Source organism: Phyllobates terribilis, unplaced genomic scaffold (genome assembly GCF_046119375.1).
Source record: "Phyllobates terribilis strain yellow unplaced genomic scaffold, ASM4611937v1 Scaffold_8__6_contigs__length_399053987, whole genome shotgun sequence".
Classification (NCBI taxonomy): Eukaryota; Metazoa; Chordata; class Amphibia; order Anura; family Dendrobatidae; genus Phyllobates; species Phyllobates terribilis.
Window position 1 is genome coordinate 252965343 of NW_027362768.1, and position 25982 is coordinate 252991324.

Sequence of the window (25982 nt, forward strand, 5' to 3'; positions counted from 1 at the left end):
GCTCTGCCTTGCTCACCCTCCGGCGGTTCCTCCCTGCTCTGCCTTGTTCACCGCTGCGGCGGTTCCGTTCTGCTCTGCCTGTCTACCGCATCTGCGGTTTTGTTCCTGAATCCCAGTCTGTACTGGACCCTATCCTGCCTGCGCTCCAACCTGCTAGTACCCCCTCCTGTCTGCATACCAGCCGTGCTTACCAGTATCCCCTTGTCTGCATACCAGCCATGCCTGCCAATACCCACCTGTCTGAATGCCAGCCTAACCTGCCTGTTCCTGCATTCCCCGGTGTGGGTCAACAGCTGTGACCAGGGTCTGATCTGGAGTCGCACCTGGTCCCTCTGCTCGGTTCCTCCTTGGTTCACGGAGTCGTTAGCCGCCGTGCGACATTGGTCGGATCGGGTAGATACTTAGTTACGCCCCTCCAGGCACTCCTCGGTGCATGGTACAGTGGGATCACTAATCATGCTCATGCCAGTCAGTCCGGGTGCGAGCGTAACACATATACAGTATAATGGCTTCTCAGCCATACATACAGTCTTACATGAAGTATGATGGATCCACAGCCACTTTGCTTATAGTATGATGATGACCCACCAGCCCCCTGACATGCAGTGTGATGGCCCGCCAGCATCTTATATACAGTATAAAGGCCCCACAGCCCCTTTACAAACAGAATGATGGCAAAACAGCCCCCTACATACAGAATAATCGCCTCGCAGTCCCTGTAATACAGTAATACAGTAGTACAGTATTGCCCTTCATTATTAATTGCTTTTGTGCTATTGTTTTTTTAACTCTATTGGCAAAAGAAATACTTTTTTCTTTTCAACTTTTCTTTTCTAACCAGAATGTAACGATATGAGATGTGCTGGTATGTATAGATGTAGTTCTATGTACAAGTACAATATTTCTGCAAAGAAGAAAAATGCTATTTAACGTCTTAAAGCAATGAAAAATCTTATTTCTAATGGTGTAGCATGTGGCTTGCTGTTAATTTTCCAGGCTTTCTATGCTAGAGTCCTGAGTTTAATTACTATGTAACTTCTGCTTAAATACAAGGCAAATTAATTTATTGTGGCATGCTGAGCACAGTCAGATGCTGAAAGGAGGGTCTCTGTGTCCTTGAAAGAAAAAATGTTCAAACACAGATGGGAGAAACCTGCCAATCAACTGAAAGGGTTCAAGGAGAAGCCAGCCTGGGGCCGCATCGGACTAGTCGGGTCTCTCCTCGTAGACCCCATCTAGATTTTTGAACAATGTTTTTCTCTGCAACACAACTTCGCAGTCAGGCTCTGATTCATGCTGCCCATAGTTGACAGATTCCAGTATCACTTTTTTATGATTTGCTTTCAATATTTCCTCTTTGGTCATCTTCCTTGAAGTGCACTTTGGCCAAAACAGCGATCTGACACTGATGTGCTGTAAAAGGGTGACCTGAATGATCATACGACTTTCCCCCTGTGTGAAGATAACTGTTGTAATCTGTGTTTGTAAAAGAGTGTTTATATTGCATAATGTCTGATGTGTCAGATACAGGACAGGTATAGATAGGTATATATAGAGTATTAGATTAGGAATGGGAAAGTGTAGCGGTGGGCACTATAGGATAAGGAAGTATTTAGTTACAGGTTAGGAAATAGTTAATGGGTTTAGGAGCTGCTCCAGTGTGGGAGGAGCAGGGCTAGTGAACAACTGGGACACTTCCTGATTACAGGCAGTCAGGGGTCAGAGTAAGAGTGAGAGCAGTAGTTGGAGGTCCAGAGGGCACCTGGAACACAGACTGTCCAGCAGCAGGGGAACGTCAGCCAGGAACTCTTAAGTGGATATTCCCTTAACGTTTTCCCTTAACGCTTCCCTTAACGTTTGGGGCCTACGGTCCACAGGAAGCACAGAGAAGCGTGCCTCAAAATCTTCTCAAAAGGGGAAGTCAGACAGGAAATCGCATAGGGGAGTTGGTACGGGACTCTCAAAGCTGCGGAGCATGTCTCAGGAACTAGACAAACTGAAAGGGATAGCTCAGGACAAGCGAACCAAGAACATCAATATGTGCTGTGCAATGGACTTCGAACATGGAAAAGTTTGTGCCCAATACTGTGTGTTTCATTATGTTGAATTCGAACAGCTAAGTAAAGTTTTTTTTTATAAAATGGAGTGGAAGTACCCTAATGTGTGTGAGGTGGTTCCTGAAGTGGAAAAACCAAAGAAAGCAGATATCTGCAATCAAAACGTGTGTGTTACACACCACACGCACAGCACATGAGAAATGGGACATTTTTCTCTTGTAGGGAGCCAGGGTGTAGGAACACAGCAGTCCCTCGCCACAACTACCACCCTGAGCCCCTCACAAAATTGGCGTACTCGGCAGTATGAAATCATGCATTGTGAGAACGTGAAAGACGCAGGGAAGATTTCAGTGAAAGTTAAGATGGCGCATGATGATGTGGAGGCTGGCAATAGCTCCGCTCATCGTGGGCATCCTCAGTACAAAACGGCACGAAAAATTGTCTGGTATGGATGCTGGGCTGGGCCGAGGTTGCGGCCCCCTGTGAGTGGTGCCCGCATGCAGTGGGCGCAGCAAAGAAAGAAGAAACCCCGCCTGCTAATGCAGATCCCTGAGATGAAGGAAGAAACAGGCAGAACGGACGGAGCGGCTGGAAACGGCTCCAACCAGGGATGGGTGGAGTCCAGAGGGAGGATCCTTTGTGTCGAGCAGTGCGGCGCCATTGTTTGAGTTGACGCTGGAAGTGCAGCAGCTCGGCACCATGACTTACCGTGGAGGTCTCGGGAGAATGGAGTGGAACCAGCGTAAGACACGCCAAGACCTGGAGAGATGACCCGGGGGCCGGTAGGGGGTATTTGACCTGGAGGAATACCCCATGGAGGGCTGCCTTACCCAGATGGTATCCGTTTGACCATCCAGAGAAGGATCTCATGCTGCTTGCAGTTGCGGTCAAAGAACCCATGTGTTTCATTATGTTGAATTCGGACAGCTAAGGAAAAGTTCTTTTTTATAAAATGGAGTGGAAGTACCCTAATGTGTGTGCGGCGGTTCCTGAAGTAGAAGAGCCGAAGAAAGCAGAAATCTGCAATCAAAACGTGAGTGTTACGCACCACATGCACAGCACACAAGAAATGGGACATTGTTCTTTTGTAGGAAGCCAGGTGGTAGGAACACAGCAGTCCCTCGCCACAACTACCATCCTGAGCCCCTCACAGTACCTTGACCTTGAAGTTTATCTATAATCTCTTTGGAAGTTATTCTCGGCTCTTTGGTTACCATAAATATTATCTATCTCTTCAATGTATCATCAATTTTCCTCTCATAGCCACTTCCAGTGAGACTGACTACAGTCCCATGTACCTTAAACTTCAGAATAATACGTGCAACTGTAGTAATGGGAATATCAAGCTGTCTTATATCCTTTATCTTTAGTAATCTTGTCTATAAATTTCTTTCTAATTTCCTGAGACAACTGTCTCCTCAGCTTTATTTGGTCCATGTTCAGTGTGGTACACACCATGATGCTAAACAGCACAGGGACTACTTTTCACTCTTTGAATATGCAGACTGATTAAAAATTTTTAGACACCTGTGATGCTAATTACAGGACACACCTTAGTTTAACATGTCCCCATGGTCAAATTACTTTCAATCTTTTCTTGGCATACCAGGCAATTTTTATTCTTTTTTTTTTAATTTTTCTGTTGACCTACAATTCAAAAGCAATATCTGATTTTCATTAGTTCATATTCAGTTCATTTAAATTGAAAAATACTTTTGTCAGTTTCAAGTTATTTCAGTGACCATTGTGGGTTTTTCTTACTTTAACGGAAGAGTACCAACAATTTTGTCCATGTGTGTAATTGCTATAAAAGGGGAAAAAACATCACTGGAGCGGTTCTTTACAATGCTTGTTTTTTCCTATGGTCTTGCACGTCAGTTTTTTTTCTCATATGTGAAAAATGTTCCTTATTTTTTAAATGTGCTAGACCCAATTATGGTCATTGCATCAGTTTTTAAAATCTTTTTTAAAAACCTTCTTATATCTGTTTTTGTTGTATGAGAAAAAAAATATTAGCTTCTCCTATTCATTAAAGAGTAAAATATGGATAGCATACAGATGACATCTGTGTGCGATCCGTTTTATATCACTGGGCCATTGACTTGATTTGGCAAGTATGCAACATGGATGAAAGTATAGCGTGTTTGTTTTTTTCAGACAATCGGTCTGCAAAAAAGGACAAGTAAAAAGGCACATTCATTGTAATGGGTCATTGTGTATCACTAAAAAATAACAGTAAGCCTATGTACCAAAAAACTGACATGTGAAAATGGCCTTATTGTTGTGCTTCCACTGATTCTATCTGAAGTTAGGTAAAATGCCTGCCTGCTCTAAAAATGGATTTAAGTACAGTATGCTTTGCCTGGGACACAATCTCCCTGTTATGAAATGGACCAGCACAACATTAGTGCCCCGAGAGAAGACTGGTCGTGCCTCAGATTGTTAAAGCACCAGAAAAGCATGATATTTTAAATTGACATTAAGCATTTATTGTGACATTTGTGTGTAAAATTGGAGGGTTGCTTTAAGAATTTTGGAAAAAATAATTATATTAACCAGTGCCTTCTACTTTCTTGGCAGGTACATTAATTCCTTAGAGTTACATGTGTCCTTTTTCACTGGTGCCCTCAACTTCAGAGAAAACTTGAAAGAAATTGATGTGAAAAGTGTTCTAGAAAATCCAAATCGGAAAAGCAATGGTATGGAGTTAAACTTAGCAAAATTCAGCTGAATTTTTATTATTATATCATTATTGCAGTTTGTCCCCCCAGCACCACCCAAAGAAGTCCAAAATAAGAAATATAAAACTTTACAATATGCTTATGACGCGCCCCTGGGCCTGCTGTGTCGCGCAGCGTCTCGCGCACGGGGGCTTACCCGGAACCGGATCAGATGAGGGTTGTAGTCTCCGAGTGGCGGGGACCCGGTCCGTGCCCAGGGAGTCAACTCAGTGTGTGGCAGTCTTGATTGATGTTATTTGAGTGTCGACTACGCCACCCGTTGATTTGCAGCTATGGAGCTGCCGCTGCAGGGCAGACCGCTGAGGCCGGTGTAGAATTGTGCAGCGTGATAGTATAACCCCCAACGGGAGGGGTATGGCCTCAGGGCAGCCGACGTGGAAGATGAGGGTAGCAGGAACCACTCAGAGACGGTGCGGTGTAATTCAGGGTCTTTACTGGTAACAACGATAGACCCTCCCGGAGTACTTGCTAGCGAACGGGGCCTGGTCAGTCCTTGAGCAGATGGGATCTCCCCTGGCCAGGCAGAGTTGTAGGCCTCCCAAACTGACTGTACTCTTCTGGCTACCTTGCTAGAAGCGGATATAAGTAGCCCACGTCCCTGAGTGTACCGTGTGGTGCTCACCCTTATGGCCGGTGACTCGGGGCCTTCTAATGGCTTCCGCTCCACGATGGCGGCGCTGGTCCCACGCGTGTGACCGTGCCTTCGGGTTTCTGGGCCTGAGGACCTGAAATCCCCTGCCGGTCGGCTTCTGCTGCTGGGTAAGAGTTAGTCCCCACAGCCTCGGACGCCGGGTCCGGTAAGAAAGCTTCTCAGTCAGGGCGAGCTCTGCAGCTGCCAGCCCCTGACTTGTAGTAGTATTGCTCCCACTGAGCTTCTGCTGTTTCTTCCTGTGACTGTTTCTTGTCTCTACTCTCCTTGACTGACTAACCCTGCTTCAGCCCCGGGTTTATATAGGGGAAGGTCTTCCCCTCCCAAGACTGGGCAGGAGGTATGGCATGCACAGGATCCCTGACCAAAGGACCTCCCACCTGCTCTCAGACATAACATTACATTACTGTGGGAAACCAGACCCCTGGGGTGCCACATTCCCCCCTAGTGAAATTTAGTACTCCGGGACTAAACATATTTTAGAAAAACATAACAAGATATAACAACAATAATAGTACAATAAGAAGAAACACATAAAGGTGGTCACGGCATGTCCGTAACCGGGTGTAGTCTTTGAAGAAAAGCAAGGTGTCCATTTCACCAAAACAGGGAGACGTAACCAGGTAGGGGTTTGTCCTGCCCCGAGTCCTTAACAGTCTTTAGTCCGTCCTGGGTTACGCTCCAACTATGTACAAAGGATTCCCGGTAAATCCACCAAGGACTCCTACAAATAACTAGAAACACAAAATTATACACAAGCAACAATACACAGGTAAACATAAATAAAACAATTTATACACTTCAAATCCTCCAACGTGCGGGTAACTGGCCTCTAGTGGCCCTAGTGGACCTACGGAGCTGACTGTCTAGCCCTGAACTACAGGGTGTAGGAGCTGTCAAGGGTAAACTGGGCAGCTGTCTACCGGCTCTTTGGCTCACTAGGGATATGGCAGGCTCACTGCAAGCAGAGGGTTGATCCTCCTGGTCTGCGGGTGTGGGGTCTTCTGCCTCCTGGACCGGCTGTTCTTCCAGCTCTACCTGTTGCTCCGTAGGTGCTTGGGATGCTGGTTGGAGGAAGGTGAGTACGGGTACCACAACTGCACCATTGACTTGAGTCCAAGACCGAGGGAAGTCCCCGAGCACAGTACTAACTATATCTTCCCTTTCCTCTACGGGTCGATGGTCTTCTTGTTCCTCTTCAGGGTTCCTCAGTTGTTCGGGACACTTCTTCAGGTGGTCCCGGGATACAATGGCTGTAGTTTCCCCTCCGTCTTTACTGATGGTACAAACCTTCGGGTTCTCGTGGCTTGAGGGCAGTACGGTGTACGGGTCCTTCTCCCACTGGTCGTCCAACTTGTGGAGCCGTCTCTTCCTCTTCAAGACCTGCTCTCCGGGTACCAGGGGAACAGCGGGAGCATACTGGTTGTAAGTTTTCTCTTGTCTTTCCCTAGCCTGACAGAGACTTCGCTCCACGCTCTCCTGTACTCTCCGGTACTGCTGCTGCCTCTCCGTGTCCCAGTCTGTTTCTGGTGAAGTGTCCTCGGGTGTCAGGACTCCCATTTCCAGGTCAACAGGTAACTTACCAGGTCTTGCCCTCATTAGGTAAGCCGGGGTACAGTTGGTGGAACCTACCGGGATGTGGTTGTATAGGTCCACCAGATCGGGCAACTTCTCAGGCCACAGACTGCGTTCTTCCAGGGGCAACGTTTTTAAAAGATCCATTACCACCTGGTTCATTTTCTCACAAAGTCCATTAGTTTGCGGATGGTAGGGTGTCGTCCTTATCTTCCGGCAGCCATACAGATTGCAGAATTCCTGGAAGACCTCCGCTTCAAAGGCAGGTCCCTGGTCCGTCAGCACTTGGTCCGGGTACCCGTGTGGACGGCAAAAGTGCTACTGGAAGGCTCTAGCTGCTGTTTGAGCCGTTAAGTCCTTGACGGGGACGACAACCAAGAACCGGGAGTAATGATCCACGATGGTTAACGCGTAGACGTAGCCACTTCTGCTTGGGGTCAGTTTTACATGATCCAAGGCTACCAGTTCCAACGGTTGCCGGGTGACGATGGACTGCAGGGGAGTCTTCTGGCTGGCACGGTCCTTCCTTCTCAGGTTGCACGGGCCACAGTCTCTGCACCACTTCTCAATGGTTCCCCTCATGCCTACCCAGTGGAATCGCTCGCGCAGCAGGAACTCCAGCTTCTTCCACCCGGAGTGTCCAGCGCCGTCGTGGTATGCCTCCATCACCATGGCTGCGTCTCTTCGTGGCACCACTACTTGCCAGAGTAGTTCATGCGTCCGGGAGTTAACCATTCTGCGGCACAACTTCCCCTTGTAAAGGAACAGTCGACTCTTCTCTGCCCATAGTTGTTTGGCTTCCTCCGGAGCGTCTGGTTCAAGGCAAGCCTCCGGGCGAGTCAGCATCTCCTTCACCAGTCGGACGGCAGGGTCGCTGTCTTGCGTTTCCGCCCAGTTGTAGTGAGGTAAGGGGTTCAACGTAGCAGCCTGCTTACTCCTTACCCGGTGGGAATACTGGATAGTCCCATGACGGTGGAACGCAGGGAGTTCAACTTCTTCCAGTCCCTCCAGATCTTCTCCTTCGTCCGGCAGGTTGGGCATCCTGGACAGGGCATCCGCGTTGGTATTGGAGCGTCCGGCCCGGTATTTGATTGTGAACTCGTAGTTGGACAGACGGGCCATCCACCTCTGCTCCAGGGCACCGAGTCTTGCCGTGTCCAGGTGTGTCAACGGGTTGTTATCCGTGTACACGGTGAACCGGGAAGAAGCGAGGTAATGCTTAAAGCGCTCGGTGACTGCCCATACTACGGCCAGGAACTCTAGCTTAAATGAGCTGTAATTCTCGGGGTTCCTTTCGGTGGGTCGCAGTTTTCGGCTGGCGTAGGCGATTACTCGTTCCTTCCCCTGCTGGATCTGGGACAGTACGGCTCCTAGCCCGATGTTACTGGCGTCGGTGTAGAGGATAAAGGGCTGGCTATAATCCGGGTACGCCAGGATTTCGTCCCCCGTGAGGGCCATCTTCAGCTGGCGGAAGGACTCTTCTTCCAGCTCCTCCCATTTGAAGGGCGGCTTCTGGTTCTTGGCCTTCCGGGACTGGCCTATCAGGAGGTCCTGCATAGGTGCTGCCTTTTTGGTGAAACCGGGAATAAACCTTCGGTAGTAGCCTACCAACCCGAGGAACTGCCGCACTTCTTTTACGCTGGAGGGGCTTGGACATTCCTTAATTGCGGTGATCTTATCAGGGTCGGGAGCCACTCCGTCAGCGCTCACCACGTGTCCCAGGTACTGCACCTTTGGTTTCAGGAGGTGACACTTGGAGGGTTTCACCTTTAGGCCGTAACTCGCCAGAGCTTCGAACACTTCCGCCAGGTGTTTCAGGTGGTCCTCATACGTCTTGGAATATACGATGACATCGTCCAGGTACAACAAGACCGTCTCTAAGTTTCTGTGGCCCAGACAACACTCCATTAGTCGTTGGAAGGTTCCTGGTGCGTTGCAGAGTCCGAACGGCATGCAGGTGAACTCGCTAAGTCCCATCGGGGTGGTGAATGCGGTCTTCTCCCGGTCCGCCTCTGCTACAGGAACCTGCCAGTACCCGCTAGTGAGATCCAAGGTAGAGAAGAAGTTAGCAGATCTTAAAGCAGCCAATGACTCCTCTATCCTTGGTAAGGGGTACGCATCCTTGTGTGTGATACGGTTGATTTTCCGGTAATCTACACACATCCTCATGGTGTTGTCTTTTTTTCTGACTAAGGCCAGTGGAGCTGCCCAGGGGCTACAGCTATCCCTGATCACCCCAGCCTCCTTCATGTCTCTAAGCATCCTCTTGGCGTGTTGGTAGTGTGCAGGGGGTACGGGTCGATACTTCTCTTTTATGGGAGGATGGTCTCCCGTGGGGATGTGGTGTTCTACCCCCTTGACTCGCCCGAAGTCTAACGGGTGTTTACTAAACACTCTCTCGTACTCTTGAACCACCCGATAGACTCCCTGTTTCTGATGTGAGGGAGTGGAGTCAGTACCCAAATGTAGTTGCTGACACCAGTCCTCCTTTGTTTTCTTAGAGCCGTTACCTTCCTCCGGGTGAGATGGAGGCAAGGGTTCCACAGATTGTATAGCATTTTGGTTAATGGTATATAATTTGGCTAGCGTGGCATACCGGGGCAGGTACACTTCCCTCTTCCCGATATTGATTATGCGAACGGGCACCCTCCCATGGCGTACATTAACCACCCCCCGTGCTGTCAAGATGGTGGGCCTACTGTCTGAGTAAACTGGTTCTACCATTGCCTGGTAATCTCTACCTCTCAGACCAATAGCTGCCCGGCACCAAATCATCATTTCACTTTTTGGGGGCATGGCAATAGGAAAAGGGTCACACATTCTTACGCTACCAATCTCACCGCCGGAGAGTTCCACCTGTTGCCGTCGCATCAGTGCCCGGATCTCTTTCTGGAGCACCCGCTGCTCGCCGGAGCTGGCGTTCTTGGCAACCTGCTGTAAAAGGAAAATCACCTCTGCAAGACAATTTTCAATTACATTAGTTCCTAGAGTTATTTTTGGGTGACTCTCATGTTTGTCAATATCTACAATGATCAGTCCCTGTGCTGCCAGTTCGACTCTACCGATTTTGATGGTCACCTCTTTAAATCCGATCTGTGGCACGGGCTGGCCATTGCTGGCGATGATACTCAAGTCGTCGTCAGGGTAGCGGGTAATATCCGAGTCATTCCAGTACTGCTTAAAGAGCACGTACGGGATGGTGGTGACCTGTGACCCGGTGTCCAGTAGGGCACTCATGGGAATGCCATCCAGTACCACAGGCAAGACTGGACGTCCTCCCACATATCTGTCGCGCCAGTTCGATGGGCCTGGTGATCTTTTTCCTGGGGGTTGGCCCTCTACCCCAGGTTGTGCCCGTTTAAAGAACAGTACCTTGCCGTATGTCCGGGTTGATTGCAGCGGCGGCAGATGGGTCGTCCGTCTTCGCTGTATCGGTCACTGGGTCTTCCTCTGGCCGGTAGGGTCCTCCTTGGTCGACGCCACGGGATGTCCTCCGGTCCGGATGCCAGCTGGATCTTCCCTGGGGTGGAAACCTGTAAAGACTGCACAGTTCGGGTTAGCGCAGCAACGCTCTTAGCTAGCTCTTGGACCTGATGGTGTAGGTCTGGAGCCGGGTCATTGTCCAAAGCCTGCGCATCAGCTCCCACAGGCCCTGCCGACAAGGGCGCCGCCTCCTGGTGGTAAGTGCTAGCTGGGCGCCTGTGGGTCACAACGCCACCCGGTGCCGGTTCTCGGAGCACCCGGATGGCTCTGTCCTTGAACTGTGCAAAGCCCAGATGGGGATCCTGTAAGGCCATCGCCCGCAACTGGGTTCGGTGGGCATTACAATATAGTCCCTCTATAAATTGTTCGGTCAACAGCCTGTCCTCGTTTCCCACTCCATCAGGGTCGGTCTGCTTAATGGCCCTCAGGGCCTCTTGTAGGTTTAGTGCATAGTCCCTTATACTCTCATGCGCTCGCTGCTTGCACCCGTAGAATCTAAGCTTAATCTCGGCTGAGGTGCGGGTATCAAAGGTATCCTTCAGCCGGGTTAGTATCCCTGCGACAGTCTTCCTCCCAGGTGGCCAGGATTTTACTTCCCTTTTGGCTGCCCCGGTTAGTTGGGCCACCAGGATGCTCACTTTTTGCTCTTCTGTGAGGGGGTACACCTGGAAGAGGCTATCCAGCTTTTCTCTAAAGTCATGCAGGGTATGTGACTCCCCTGAGTACTGGGGTAGCCAAGCTGCTCCCGGGATATAGGGCATGGTGAAGGACATAACTGCAGCAGCGGTGGCGCTGGCGGGGGTTGAGGCAATGAAGCTCTCCTCCGCATCCGACATCTTCCTCCCCCCTAGTGGACCGTGGCCTACCTTGCGATGATCCTGTTCCGTAGGCCGCGGCTCCGCAGTAGATCGTCAGGGTTGAGGACCTTCCGTCGCGCTCCGGTGACGTCGGCGTCTGCTGGGCTCCTTCCAGGACCTTACGCAACGTCCGGACGTGAGGCGGGGCTTCAGTTCTCGCGCGCTTTCGGAGTCCACGCCCCTCTTCTTCCCGCGCGGCGTCCTCAAGATGGCGTCCAACGGCGGGAAAACTCCACGGATGGCGGGAAGAAGGCTGAAGATGGCGCCGGATGGCGGGAATCTTCACAGATGGCGGGAAGAAGGCTGAAAATGGCGCCGGATGGCGGGAATCTTCACCGATGGCGGGAAAACTTCACGGATGGTAAGTTTTAAAAGTCTCTTTTTCAGGCACGCAGTACCCGGTGGTTGCGGGCACGAAATCCTGCCGACTACGCCAAAGTTGACGCGCCCCTGGGCCTGCTGTGTCGCGCAGCGTCTCGCGCACGGGGGCTTACCCGGAACCGGATCAGATGAGGGTTGTAGTCTCCGAGTGGCGGGGACCCGGTCCATGCCCAGGGAGTCAACTCAGTGTGTGGCAGTCTTGATAGATGTTATTTGAGTGTCGACTACGCCACCCGTTGATTTGCAGCTATGGAGCTGCCGCTGCAGGGCAGACCGCTGAGGCCGGTGTAGAATTGTGCAGCGTGATAGTATAACCCCCAACGGGAGGGGTATGGCCTCAGGGCAGCCGACGTGGAAGATGAGGGTAGCAGGAACCACTCAGAGACGGTGCGGTGTAATTCAGGGTCTTTACTGGTAACAACGATAGACCCTCCCGGAGTACTTGCTAGCGAACGGGGCCTGGTCAGTCCTTGAGCAGATGGGATCTCCCCTGGCCAGGCGGAGTTGTAGGCCTCCCAAACTGACTGTACTCTTCTGGCTACCTTGCTAGAAGCGGATATAAGTAGCCCACGTCCCTGAGTGTACCGTGTGGTGCTCACCCGTATGGCCGGTGACTCGGGGCCTTCTAATGGCTTCCGCTCCACGATGGCGGCGCTGGTCCCACGCGTGTGACCGTGCCTTCGGGTTTCTGGGCCTGAGGACCTGAAATCCCCTGCCGGTCGGCTTCTGCTGCTGGGTAAGAGTTAGTCCCCACAGCCTCGGACGCCGGGTCCGGTAAGAAAGCTTCTCAGTCAGGGCAAACTCTGCAGCTGCCAAACCCTGACTTGTAGTAGTATTGCTCCCACTGAGCTTCTGCTGTTTCTTCCTGTGACTGTTTCTTGTCTCTACTCTCCTTGACTGACTAACCCTGCTTCAGCCCCGGGTTTATATAGGGGAAGGTCTTCCCCTCCCAAGACTGGGCAGGAGGTATGGCATGCACAGGATCCCTGACCAAAGGACCTCCCACCTGCTCTCAGACATAACATTACATTACTGTGGGAAACCAGACCCCTGGGGTGCCACACTTACCTCTAACAACAGATATACTGACAGACACTTATCTCTCTGACCTTTGGATTTTGGGTGATAGACTCCACAAGGAGCTCTTTACCACATACAAAAAAATTTAAAAATTGGGATGCCTTGCTGACCCCAAAAAGGACAGAGAAGAGGTGTATGCTAACATTGTGTGGAAAATATCATCATGGGTGAGGAACATATCCCCTAGCTTGAACCTTACAGTACACTCATAATTATATTAAATGTAATTAAATCACCAGAACCACCATCAGTACATGAATACAGAAACAGAACCCCCATCAGTACATGAATACAACATCAGATCAATTATCAGTACATGAAAACATCACCAGAATCATAATTACTACAAGAGTACATCATCCAAACCATTATCAATTCATGAATACACTGACAAGAAAAAGGTTAACAATGTTTTGAACTTTGGACTTTCAGGCGCCATATCTCACCCTCCACTAATGCTTCGAATGTGAAACTACCATCATTTTATAGACAATTATCTTGGCTATCTCATACATAAATTTGACTTGGAACTATTTTGCATATGATTAGTTATGCAGATTCTTGTCACATCACTGCATTGTTACTGTTTTGCTCCTGGTGGTGGAAAAATCTTTTTCTTTCTGGATACTGCAAAATACAACCTATTCTCACATCCCCCATAGCTCAGTGTGTTACTAGGTTGATTCCCAAGGAAAGGTCACTGGTTAGAATTGAGGAGCAGCCATCAAGAAGATTTCCCAAGAAAAGAGAAACAACATCATCCAGCTTATCGATATCGGTTTCTTGGCCAAGAAAATCACCAAACTGCATCATGTGAGTGCCATGATAGTTGGATGAATACGAAATGAAGTCCATCCATCCATTCAAAAGCCAAGAGGTGGACGTCCAGGAAAATATCAGAGTCAGCAAGTCGGCTCATCACAAGATCTATCAATTCTGGCACGACAAACACGGCAGTGGAGGTGGCTCGTATGCTTCGTAATAGTGAGATCATACTGTGCGATGCACGTTACATAAGTCTAGAATGATGATGCGTAAAAAGATGAAGAAGTCTCGACTTCAATATCATAAAAGCGTCAGCTCCAGTTTGCAAAAAAGTATCAAAAGTGGACAATAGAAGATTGGAAATGGATGATTGGGAGCCATGAAACAAAAGTCAATAGACTAGGCTCTGATAGGTGCAAATGGGTCTGAAAGAAATTAGGAAAAAAACGCTAATGGATCGAGAAATTGAAGGTACTGTCAAGTTTGGTGGATTAAGCCTCATGATATGGGGTTGTTTCAAAGCGAAAATTGTTGGATACTTGACCAGGATCGATGGTGGTCTTAATGCTGAGCTATATGTGAGTATCCTACAAGACAAGTTATTTTGTACACTTTAGTACTATGGGTATGAAAAGGAAGACATATTGTTCTAGTAGGGCAATGACCCAAAGCATAAATTGAAAATGGCGAAGAAATGGTTCAGTGATAATGAAGTAGAGGTGCTAGATTGGCCCCCACAGTCCCAAGACCTAAACTCAATCGAACACTTGTGGGTAGAGTTGAAGAAAAAAATTGCATACTTACCCAAGTGAGTCGACCAGTACTGTATGTACCAACTTTGGTAACATGTAGAAGAGACCTGGCTTCAGATTTCAGTCGAGACATTTTTAAATCTGATCAAGAGTATGCCCAGAAGGATTCAAGCATTGCTGAAAGCCAAAGGTAGATTTACAAAATACTAAAAAAATAATAAAAAATTAACATTTAGATTTTTAAGAGCAAAACAGTGACAATGCAGTGACATGACAAGAATCTGTATAACTAATAATATGCTAAATAGTTGCAAGTCAAATTTATGTAGAAGATAGCCAAGATGTTTGTCTATAAAATGATTGTGGTCTCACGTTCGAAGCAGTAGTGAATGGTGAGATATGGAGCCTGAAAGTCAAAAGTTCAAAACATTGTTATCCTTTTTCTCGTCAGTGTACATCACCACAATCACTATACGTCCATGAAGACATGACAAGAACCAGCATCAGTAGAGGAATACATAATCAGAACCATCATCACTACATGAATAAATGTACTGATTGTGGTTTTGGTGTCTTATTCATGTAGTGATGATGGTTCTGCTGATGTATTCCTCTACTGATGGTGGTTCTTGTCATGTATTCATGGACTTATGGTGATTGTGGTGATGTACAATAAGTCCATGAATACATGACAAGAACCACCATCAGTAGAGGAATACATCAGAAGAACCAAAAAAACTTATACTCACCTAATCTTGTTTCCTGTTCACTGCAGGCTCCGTCTCTTCTTCCACTTTTTCTAGCAGGGAGCAACAGAGGTTTCAGGCAATTTTTCTTGCATAACTTCTATTCTAAATTCTTCAAACCAACTCTCTTCAGTCCTACATGCCATGCCTCTGGACTCAGTCTCAAATATTTTAACATGGACACATGGACTGCTGAAGTCAATTACTGGCTGCAGTGGTGACCTAATAGTAGTGATGAGCGAGTATGTTCGGTTAACCCTTTTGGCGAGTATGCTCGGGCGAGTACCGAGTATCTTCAGTGTATTCGGTGATATGTTTGAATCACTCCCATGTGCATGATTTGCGACTGTTTGACAGCTTTAACACATGTGAGGAATGCTTAAGAAACAAGCATTCCTCAAGCATACTCGCCGAAAGGGTTAACCAAACATACTCACTCATCACTACCTAATAGATATCTCTGTTGGAGCTATTGATCGGATGCTGCAGTCACTTGTCAATATTAAAATAGAATAGCTGTTTGGCAGTTTATATATTAGCAGGGTTGCTTCCTATATGTGGCTCTGGAAAGATTTCTCTTTTCTGGAAGAGACCTAATTTACTTACATGACAAGTCAAAAAAGTTTTTAACTTTACAAAACCAAAGTAAAATATAAATTGAGTTCAATTTAAAATAAAATAAATTCATGAAACAAATAATACAATTTTAAAACTGTTTTTCCCATTATAGTTCTATTGATGTGTGGCTCTCCTGATGATGTCCAGAATTTAACAAACACAGTAAATATTCCAGATGAAATGGTCATCATTCTCATTGATATTTTCAAGTAGGTATTAAACCCTTAAATCACACCTGTTTTATACCTTGAGGACCAAGCTGTTTTTTTTTCATCCAAAAAATAAAAACATTTTATATTTTATTATTATTTTGCAGGGTCATTATGACTATACTTAATATGGAATTTTTTATAGTAAACTAAACAAAAACTAAACCTTTTTTTGGCGAGGTATTTATTATTTGTTAAGCTTAAAGAGAACCTGTTACTAGTTCAAATGTGGCTATTTTTTAGTCTTAGGCTGTGTGCCCACTTTCCTTTTTTTAAGCGTTTCCACAGCTACAGTTCCGCTGCAGAAACGCTTAAAAAACACTTGGTAGAAGGTCTGCCATGTTCCCCAATGATAATCCGCATGTGCTGTTCACGTGCTGCGGAAATTTCCGCTGTGGATTATCATTGCGGAAAAATCCGCAGCACTACCAATTATTTTGCGGAAGCGCGTCTTTTTCGCTGCCATTGACTTGCATTGGAACGCATGGAATCCGCATCACTACATCTTCCATGCGTTTCAATGTGCAGATGGTACCCGGGTTTGGAGAAGAGGAGACTCTCATCCGGACCCGGGGACCATAGTACCTGTAAAAAAAAAAGAATAAAATAAAAAATAAATATTATACTTACATTCTGATGGTCCCCGGTGTCCTTGTCTCGGCTTGCTAGCAGTTTGCGGTGGACTCAAGGACCTGCGGTGACGGATCACGTGACCGCTGACATCGGCAGGTCCTTTAGTCTACCGCGAGCTTCCAGCAAGCCAGGACGGATCGGATAAGGACACCGGGAGCCATCAGAAGGTAAGTATAATATTTATTTTTTACCATTTTTTTACGGTCACACTATATAAATCCATACCGTTTGCATGGATTTATGTAGTGTGACCAAGTTGTCAAGCACTTTCCAAGCGATGCTAAAATCGCTTGGAAAGCGCTTGATAACCCTCATGCGGAATTGCATGTGAAGAACGCTTCACTTCTGCTTGTCCCTGGCAGGAAAAACGCATGTACAATCCGCATGCGTTTTTTCTGCCAGGGAGTCGCAGAAACGCTCAGGAAAAATCCGGAGCATTTCTGCATCGTGGGCACATAGCCTTATTTTATTTCTACTTTTCTTCTGGGTACTCTATTTCTTGTTTGCTTTTTTTCTAATCCGCCATGTGGTTTCAGAGATAAGGGCCTTTTTAATTAGTGCTAATTCTTATGGTCTTTTTGGTTGTGGAATGACAGAGTAATAAAAGTTGGAAAAGCTTTACTCCAGTTCCTCACTGGAGAAACATTTCTGGCGGAGTCAAAATCTCAATCTTGAGTAACTGGGCCCTAAATGTGGAGGTAGTGGTCACACCTGACCATGTTGCTCTATTTAATACTCACCACAGTGGGCAATAATGATGGATTGTCCTTTGTTGTGATCCGTTGGTCCCAGCCATGAGAAACAGACCACAAATACCTGAGTCCTTTTCTGATTTGCATCAAAGTGGTCATTTGAGAGTGTTTTGGAGGAATGGGACAGCTACTCCGATTTTGATAGAAGGGTATGATTTGATACAAATAATTACACTGTGTGCAGAATTATTAGGCAAGTTGTATTTTATTGGATTATTTTTATTATTGATCAACAACTATGTTCTCAATCAACCCAAAAGACTCATAAATATCCAAGCTTAATATTTTTGGAAGTTGGAGTGGTTTTTTTTTTTAGATTTGGCTGTCATAGGAGGATATCTGTTTGTGCAGGTAACTATTACTGTGCAGAATTATTAGGCAACTTAATAAAAACCAAATATAATCCCATCTCACTTGTTTATTTTCACCAGGTAAACCAATATCAGTGCATAAAATTTAGAAATAAACATTTCTGACATGCAAAAACAAAAAACAAAAAAATTAGTGATCAGTATAGTCACTTTTCTTTATGATGACACTCAACAGCCTTCCATCCATAGATTCTGTCAGTTGCTTGATTTGTTTTCGATCAACATTGCGTGCAGCTGCCACCACGGCCTCCCAGACACTGTTCCGAGAGGTGTACTGTTTTCCCTCCCTGTAGATCTCACATTTTATGATGGACCACAGGTTCTCTATGGGGTTCAGAGCAGGTAAACAAGGGGGCCATGTCATTATTTTTTCTTCTTTTAGACCTTCACTGGCCAGCCACGCTGTGGAGTAGTTGGATGCATGTTGTTATGGAGACCCTCTTTGTTTTAAGGAGAACTTTGGGATAGACAGCAAAGGGTCTTCACATTGCCAGTGAGATTCAAATTAAGATACTTCATCGATGAAGGAAGAGAGACAGAATACATGCGACATGCATTGTCAGCAGGTAGAGTCTTCTATGTGGCAACACAGACTCACCATATTTATTAGCTAGACAAAAAGGAAATATAATTGTTAACTGAACAGGAAACCGAAATTAGACTATCAGTAGTAAACACACTTTCCTTGGCCCAACGTAAAACCTTCTCAGGGCCTTCACAGGAAACCAGTATCTTAGTCAGACATTCCACAATCTAAGTCTTACACTAAAACTTCAGACATAGAATAGTTTATATAAATTGATTTTCTAAATTAATAATGAATCTAGATATTAAAAAAAATTAACCATAACAATTTGATGGCGCATTGTCCTGCATGAAAATCATGTTTTTCTTGAATGATACCGACTTCTTCCTGTACCACTGCTTGAAGAAGTTGTCTTCCAGAAACTGGCAGTAGATCTGGGAGTTGAGCTTCACTCCATCCTCAACCCGAAAAAGTCCCACAAGTTCATCTTTGATGATAGCAGCCCATACCAGTACCCCACCTCCACCTTGCTGGCGTCTGAGTCGGAGTGGAGCTCTCTGCCCTTTACTGATCCAGCCTCTGACCCATCCATATGGCCCATCAAGAGTCACTCTCATTTCATCAGTCCATAAAACCTTTGAAAAATCAGTCTCAAGATATTTCTTGGCCCATTCTTGACCTTTTATCTTATATTTCTTGTTCAAAGGTGGTCGTTTTTCAGCCTTCCTTACCTTGGCCATGTCCCTGAGTATCGCACACCTTGTGCTTTTTGATACTCCAGTAACGTTGCAGCTCTGAAATATGGCAAAACTGGTGGCGAATGGCATCTTGGCAGCTTCACGCTTGATTTTCCTCAATTCATGGGCAGTTATTTTGCGCATTTTTTGGCCAACACGCTTCTTGCGACCCTGTTGGCTATTTGCCATGAAACGCTTGATTGTTCGGTGATCACGCTTCAAAAGTTTGGAAATTTCAAGACTGCTGCATCCCTCTACAAGACATCTCACAATTTTGGACTTTTCAGAGCCCGTCAAATCTCTCTTTTGACCCATTTTGCCAAAGGAAAGGAATTTGCCTAATAATTAAGCACACTTTATATAGGGTGTTGATGTCATTAGTCAACACCCCTCCTCATTACAGAGATGCACATCACCAGATTTACTTAATTGGTAGTTGGCTCTCAAGCCTATGCAGCTTGGAGTAGGACAACATGTATAAAAAGTATTATGTGATCAAAATACTAATTTGCCTAATAATTCTGCACACAGTGTAATACTAATAGTACAACTGTCCTGCTTTTGTTTTTGTATTATAAAACACATCATTTTTAGATGTAATACATGATAACTAACTGTAATTAAGTAATGTCTTTACTGTCATTTTTTTTCAAACAGCTCCCAATATTTTGAGAACAGCTCCTCTCTGCCTCATATGACAAAAGTATTGGTGTTAACCATGACTCAATCAAATTTTAGTGGAATATCCAATAATTCTAACATAACTGAACCGGTAAGACACAGACTATGGTAATTACATAGCTAGAGATGAGCGAATGTTTCAATATTCGGTTCGGATTACGATCGTCGAATTTGAAATATTTGCCGATTTATTTGTCGAATATTCACGGAATATTGCCGAACGCCATTGGATTCAATGGGAGCAAAAACAAACTCATACACAACAACTTCAAACGGGCCCAAAAGCTGCCAAAACACATTAAATTAGGGGCAGACAGCAGGAAAGTGCCATCAATTGACCCAGAGTACAAGTACTATACTTATTATTTATTATTATAGCGACATTTATTCCATGGCACTTTACATGTGAAAAGGGGTCACCGACTGGTAAAAGAGGAGAGAAGACCTTGCCCACGAGGGCGCACAAACAACAAGGGATGGGTGAGGATACAGTAGGTGAGGGCACAGCTGGTCGTGCAGCGGTATGATGGAGCGAGGGTTACTAGAGATTGTACACTTGTCAGAAGAAGTGGGTCTTCTTCAGCTTCCTTTCCAAGGTTTCCACTGTAGGCAACAGTCTGATGTGTTGGGGTACAGAGTTCCAAAGGAGGGGAAATGCACAGGACAAAACTTGTATGCGATTGTGGCAAGAAGAGATAAGATGGAAGTAGAGAAGGAGATCTTGGAAGGATGGGAGGTTGTGTGCAGGTACCGGGAGACTAGGTCACAAATGTATGGAGGAGACAGATTTTGGATGGCGTGGTATGCCAAAATTAGGGTTTTCAACTAGAGTGTCTGGCCAACGGGGCGCCAGCACAGGGATAGACAGAGGGGAGAAGCTGAGGAATAGCGGGGTGACAGGTGGATTAGTCGACCAGCACAGAGTTTAGGATAGATTGGAGGGGTGCGACAGTGGTAGAAGGGAGGCCACAGTGCAATAGTTTGGAGTAGTCGAGGTGGGAGATGAAGAGGGAATGCACTGGTGTTTTGGTAGATTCATGGTTGAAGAATGTGCAGATACCGTAGATATTTTGGAGTCAGAAGAAAGTGGAAAGGGCTTGGATCTGACAATGAAGGACAGATCATAGTGAGTAGCCATTGACTTTGATGGATGGGTTAGTTGGGGGAGTGAATGAGAATGGAAAGATGATGAATTTGGTTTTATCCATGTTAAGTTTTACAAATCTAGCAGAGAAGAAAGATGAAATAGCAGACACACATTGTGGGATTCTGGTTAGTAAGGAGGTGATATCAGGTCCAGAGAGGCAGATCTGTGTGTTATCAGCATAGTGGTGATACTGAAAACTGTGAGACTCTACGAGCTGTCCCAGGCCGAAGGTGTAGATAGTGTAATGCAGCGGCTTGCTGCATTGCTAAAATGTCCAGGGGGTGTGTTCTGGCTGACCATTTACCTCCCCCTCAGGTGACTGATCACATGACTGTGACATCATCACAGGTCCTCTGTGCACAGAAGGATATCTAAATCCTTGTGGTTCTGAAACAGAGAGAGAGAGAGGCCTGGTGAAGTCTGGAAGGCAGAGGCTGGATCCCTGTGTTTGAGATACCAGTAGCCTTGGAAGGCAAGAGGCCTGGTCCCTGTGTGGGACTTCACTAGCCTGGAAGGCAGAGGCTGGATCCCTGTGTTTTGAGATACCAGTAGCCTTGGAGGGCACGTGGCTTGGAGACTACGTCTGGGAAGCCTTAAAGCCACAGCTGTGGCAGAACCGAGCTGACAGAAGCACCTGAGACCCGGCAAAGGTAAATCAGCGCTATAAGTGAATATTGTTGCTGTACCTTGCTGAAGTCTGTATTTGAAGCCCAGCGGGCATAGCTGCCACTGAAAATGCTCGAGGATACATGAGTAACATTCCTGCGAGCCACTGGGATGGACTACGTTATGTGCAGTTTATGATGTGTAATAAACTGCTGGACTACATATTACCGGAAAACGTTGCATGTGTGCTTTAATTGACCCGGTGAAGCCAGTACCCCAGCGTGATGAATAGCGCTACCTTACATGTGGTTGGAGAATGCGGGCAACTGCAGCCTGGTTGCTAGGGGTAATGGCACAGGACGACTATTGTGGATGCAAGCATCTTGCTGTGGCTCGGCGGGGTCACGAACATTAAAGCATCTGTCTGTAACTCGGCGGGCTTACGAAAATTGTCGTTGCACCCAAACCTGGTTTGCTGTGGCTCGGCGGGGTCACAAAGATTAAAGCATCTGGCTGTAACTCGGCGGGGTTACGAAAATTGTCATCGCACTCAAACTTGGTTTGCTGTGGCTCAGTGGGGCCATGAAAATTTTCCGGGGAGAGCGGTGTGAAGTGTCTAGTGTGAACAGCGTATCGCGATGGCTATGAATGGAGCAGTATCCCCAGACGGAATGGAGAAGTGGTGGGACAACCCGCTACAAACGTTCTGCAGCTGTTATGATCTGCAACAAGAACTAAGGAAAGATAGCGGAAAGCTGTCCCTACAGTAAGACTAAGCTGAATCCCTACGATGTAGAGGGCTGCCTGTTCCTAGTGAACAGACCCACCTTCGTCCTCGGCTAGTCTGAACGAAGACCTATAGAATTAAGGGAGGGGTCCCTAAAAGAACTAAGGACTGGGACAAAAAATGGGACACCTCCTAAACAGAAATTGTTGTAGAACACAAAAGACAAACTTACAAAAAGTACTAGAGGTCCCAGAGGACCAAGCAAACTGACAGAGAAAGGCACCGAAGCACGAGGCTAGCAAAACAGTCAAACAACACTGAAGTCCAGCAAAGCCAGAAGGGCGGAGCTGGAATATATAGGCAGATGGTCACGTGACCGCAAAACACAAGATAGAAAAAACTAACAGGAGGGTTCTAACAGTACCCCCTCTTTTATGAGGATCCTCCGGATCCTCAAGGCCCAGGCCTATCCGGAAACCTCCTGTGGAAAGCTTTAACAAGACTAGGAGCAGAGACATCATCCGTCCTTACCCAGGAGTTGTCTTCGGGACTGAAACCTTTCCAGGAGACAAGATACTGTAATCTCCCTCTATGCCATCTAGAATTCAAGATACGCGAAATTTCAAATTCGCCGTCTTCCACCACAGGGGGAACTGTGACAGTGGCGTCCCTATCAGATGCGTCAGCCTTTTTCAACAAGGAAACATGAAACACAGGATTAATCTTCCAGGAAGTAGGAACATCCAACCTAACCTAGAATATAAGACATATTTTCAGTTGTTTCACACTTTTTTGTTAAGTATATAATTCCACATGTGTTAATTCATAGTTTTGATGCCTTCAGTGTGAATGTACAATTTTCATAGTCATGAAAATACAGAAAAATCTTTAAATGAGAAGGTGTGTCCAAACTTTTGGTCTGTACTGTACATATTACCAGAAAACGTTGCATGTGTGCTTTAATTGACCCGGTGAAGCGAGTACCCCAGCGTGATGAATAGCGCTATCTTACAATAGAGAATAGCAGGGGCCCTAGAACTGAATCTTGGGGGACACCGAGACATAGGGTGCGAGATGAGGAGGTTGTATGTGAGTGGGAGACACTGAATGTCCGGTCGGTTTGGTATGAAGAGATCCAAGATAGGGCCAAGTCGGTGATGCCGAGACAGCGGTGCACTTTGTAGATGAGGGCCAGAAAGAACATGTGCTACAGTTCAAGTGCTGCATCAAGTGGCCTCTACTCCTCTTCCTCCACCTTAATGTCATACACAGTACAGTCCTCAGAGGTGGCACCCCAATTACCCTTGTTTTCCCCGGGTCACAACTCTCCAACTGCCCAACTTACTGTGGGGAACCACAGATGGGCAAGTCTGTTCACACATTATATTCTGGGGCATCAGAGGCCTGATACAAAGCTTCACAGACCCAAGAGGGGTAGCATGTGTAGCAGTGCCCAAAATTTTTTTCAGTTGATCCGGGGCCGAAAGAAATAGGGTACGAGCAGAATCCAGACCCTCGTCATGAGACGTTAACCTCGGGGGGTGGGCATTGATGGGTTAGAGAACGAAACAAATGAACATGGAGAACTAAACTAATAGACAACAGTGGTTGGAAAACTAAACTACTAAACAGATAGGATTGGAGAACTAAACTACTACACACCAGGGGATGGAGAACTAAACCACTAGACACCAAGGTGTCACTAGACAGCAAGTGTTGGAATCCCCAAGGCTTGGAGACAAACCTCTGTATCTAACACTTCCTCCATTGTTTTTTGCCTCCTCCACCTCCTCTAGGGCCTCCACCTGCACCCACAACCTCTGCCTTAACGAGGCACACGTTCCAACCGAGCAGATAGAATCCCCCCACTTCTGTACATGCACAGCCAGGGCTCACTGCAATCAGATAGTGTTAAAATTAATATGCCTTGGAGATCTCAGTTATACAGCTGAAGAGATGTGGACAGCTCTCCAGGCCGAGTTTGAGCAATGGCTGTCTCCACTGAACCTGGAGCAAGGGAAGACCATGTGCGATAATGGTGCAAACCTGGTGGCGGCCCTTTGCCGGGGCAACCTCACACATGTGCCTTGCATGGCTCGCATCCTCAACCTCATGGTACAGCAATTTCTCCACCATTATCCTGGCCTGGATGCGCTGGTGCAGAAATCACGATCTCTGTGTGCTCACTTAAAACTGTAAAAATTAGCAGGATCTTTAGTATAAAAAACAGACTATTAGACAACAAGCTAACTCATTCATGATGATACAGACCACCATCTCCTTAGCTTGCTGCTGGTACTTTTCTGTGGGAATGAGATTGTCTCCAACCAGCCTGGAATATTTCCAGTGAATTATGGCACACCATGGTATTAGTAGTGCACCCAGTACCAGATGTGAAGCCACCCAGAATTTCCTTCTCAGGAATTTTATTTGGTTGACTGAGTGGCTGCCCAAACATTAGTTTCTCACAAAGGAGCTGAAGACACTGAGTGGCAGTAGGTGCAAGTTTCTCCAGCATGACCTGTTTGTTATTGTTAGATATCAGAGGGAGAACAGAATTGTGCTTTGCCAAGGTGCCAGATTGCATCTTAAGTCTTATAGACTTTGCCCTTGCGGACTTACATTCTACAGGATGGTGGGGAAGAAGACGGTAGGTTGGGGGGTTGCAGTAGCTCTGGTGGTGTTGAGGTGGAAGCGAGGTAATGGCAGGCTGTAAGCTGTCTTGAAGAGATGGGTTTTCAGATTTCATTTGAAGGATCCGAATGTGGTGGCTAATCAGACGTGTTGAGGCACAGAATTCCAGAGGATGGGGGATATTCGGGAGAAGTCTTGGAGGCGATTGGGTGAGGAACGAAGAAGTGTGGAGGAGAGAAGGAGATCTTGGGAGGACCAGAGATTACGTAAGGGAATATATCAGGAGATTAGTTCAGAGATGTACGGAGGAGAAAGGTTATGGATGGCTTTGTAGGTCAGTGTTAGTAGTTTGAACTGGTTACGCTGGGCAATTGGGAGCCAGTAAAGGGATCTTATAGATTGCAATCTTATAGATTGCTGGAGACAGTCCACAGTAAAAAAAGCAGACATAGAGTGTCCAGGAACCTTCACACAGACTTTTCTTAGCCAGAGCTGCTTCTCGGCAGGGTTGGACGGGCCCACCAGAGAACCGGAGACTCCTTCAGTGGGCCCTAGCTTCTCCTTCAGGAGAGTTCATAGCGCAAACCTTGAAGCTGCTATGGGTCTCTTGAGCGGGGGAGAAAGATGGGCCCTCAGAATCAAATCCTCTGGTGGGTCTAATGTTCTTCAGTCTGACACTGCTTCTCGGTGAGTTGTATTTCACCACCGCCATGTTCTTTAGCTCGCTGAAAGGACTGTCAAAGTGGGAAACCGTATCTACTCCAGCTGTCATTTCTCCCAGGAAATCTTCTAATGCAGTTTGTTGCATAAGCAATTGCTGTCCGTCCAACATCAGCTGACACTTCTCAGTGGTGCTTCGATACACAAAGATCTTTCTTTAAGCCTTGAATTTCATGACCACTGCATTGGGCAATGGCCTGATCTGCAATGCGTTTTGAGAAATAACGTGCATAAGCAAAGCCATGGTTTAGGCCACTGAAGGTCATCATTAAGTGAAACTCATACAGCTTTCTCACAGACTGAAAGAGGAGTATCAAGACTTCCAAGACAGCTAAGACTTCCCTGTCCTCACCAAGAGGACGACTGTCCATGTTCTCCTCCTCCTATTATCACCCAATCCACGTTGTGATGAGATGAGGCTGGGCTGTGTAGCATCACCTTGTATAGTTCCTTGCTCCGCCTGCAATGCCTGCTCTTTAATTGTGAACAGCGAGCGTTTCATTTGACAGAGAAGTGGAATGGTGACTCTAATTAT

At 46.6% G+C, this 25982-nt stretch overlaps 1 protein-coding gene across 1 annotated transcript in view; it reads left to right on the forward strand.

Moving 5' to 3' along the window:
- Positions 1–25982, forward strand: part of GUCY2C (guanylate cyclase 2C) — a 552042-nt gene that overhangs the window by 192473 nt on the left and 333587 nt on the right. The window contains exons 5-7 of the mRNA XM_073644175.1: positions 4638–4756; positions 15817–15913; positions 19590–19704. Coding sequence (XP_073500276.1) covers positions 4638–4756; positions 15817–15913; positions 19590–19704 — 331 coding nt within the window. The remainder of the gene's footprint in view (positions 1–4637; positions 4757–15816; positions 15914–19589; positions 19705–25982) is intronic.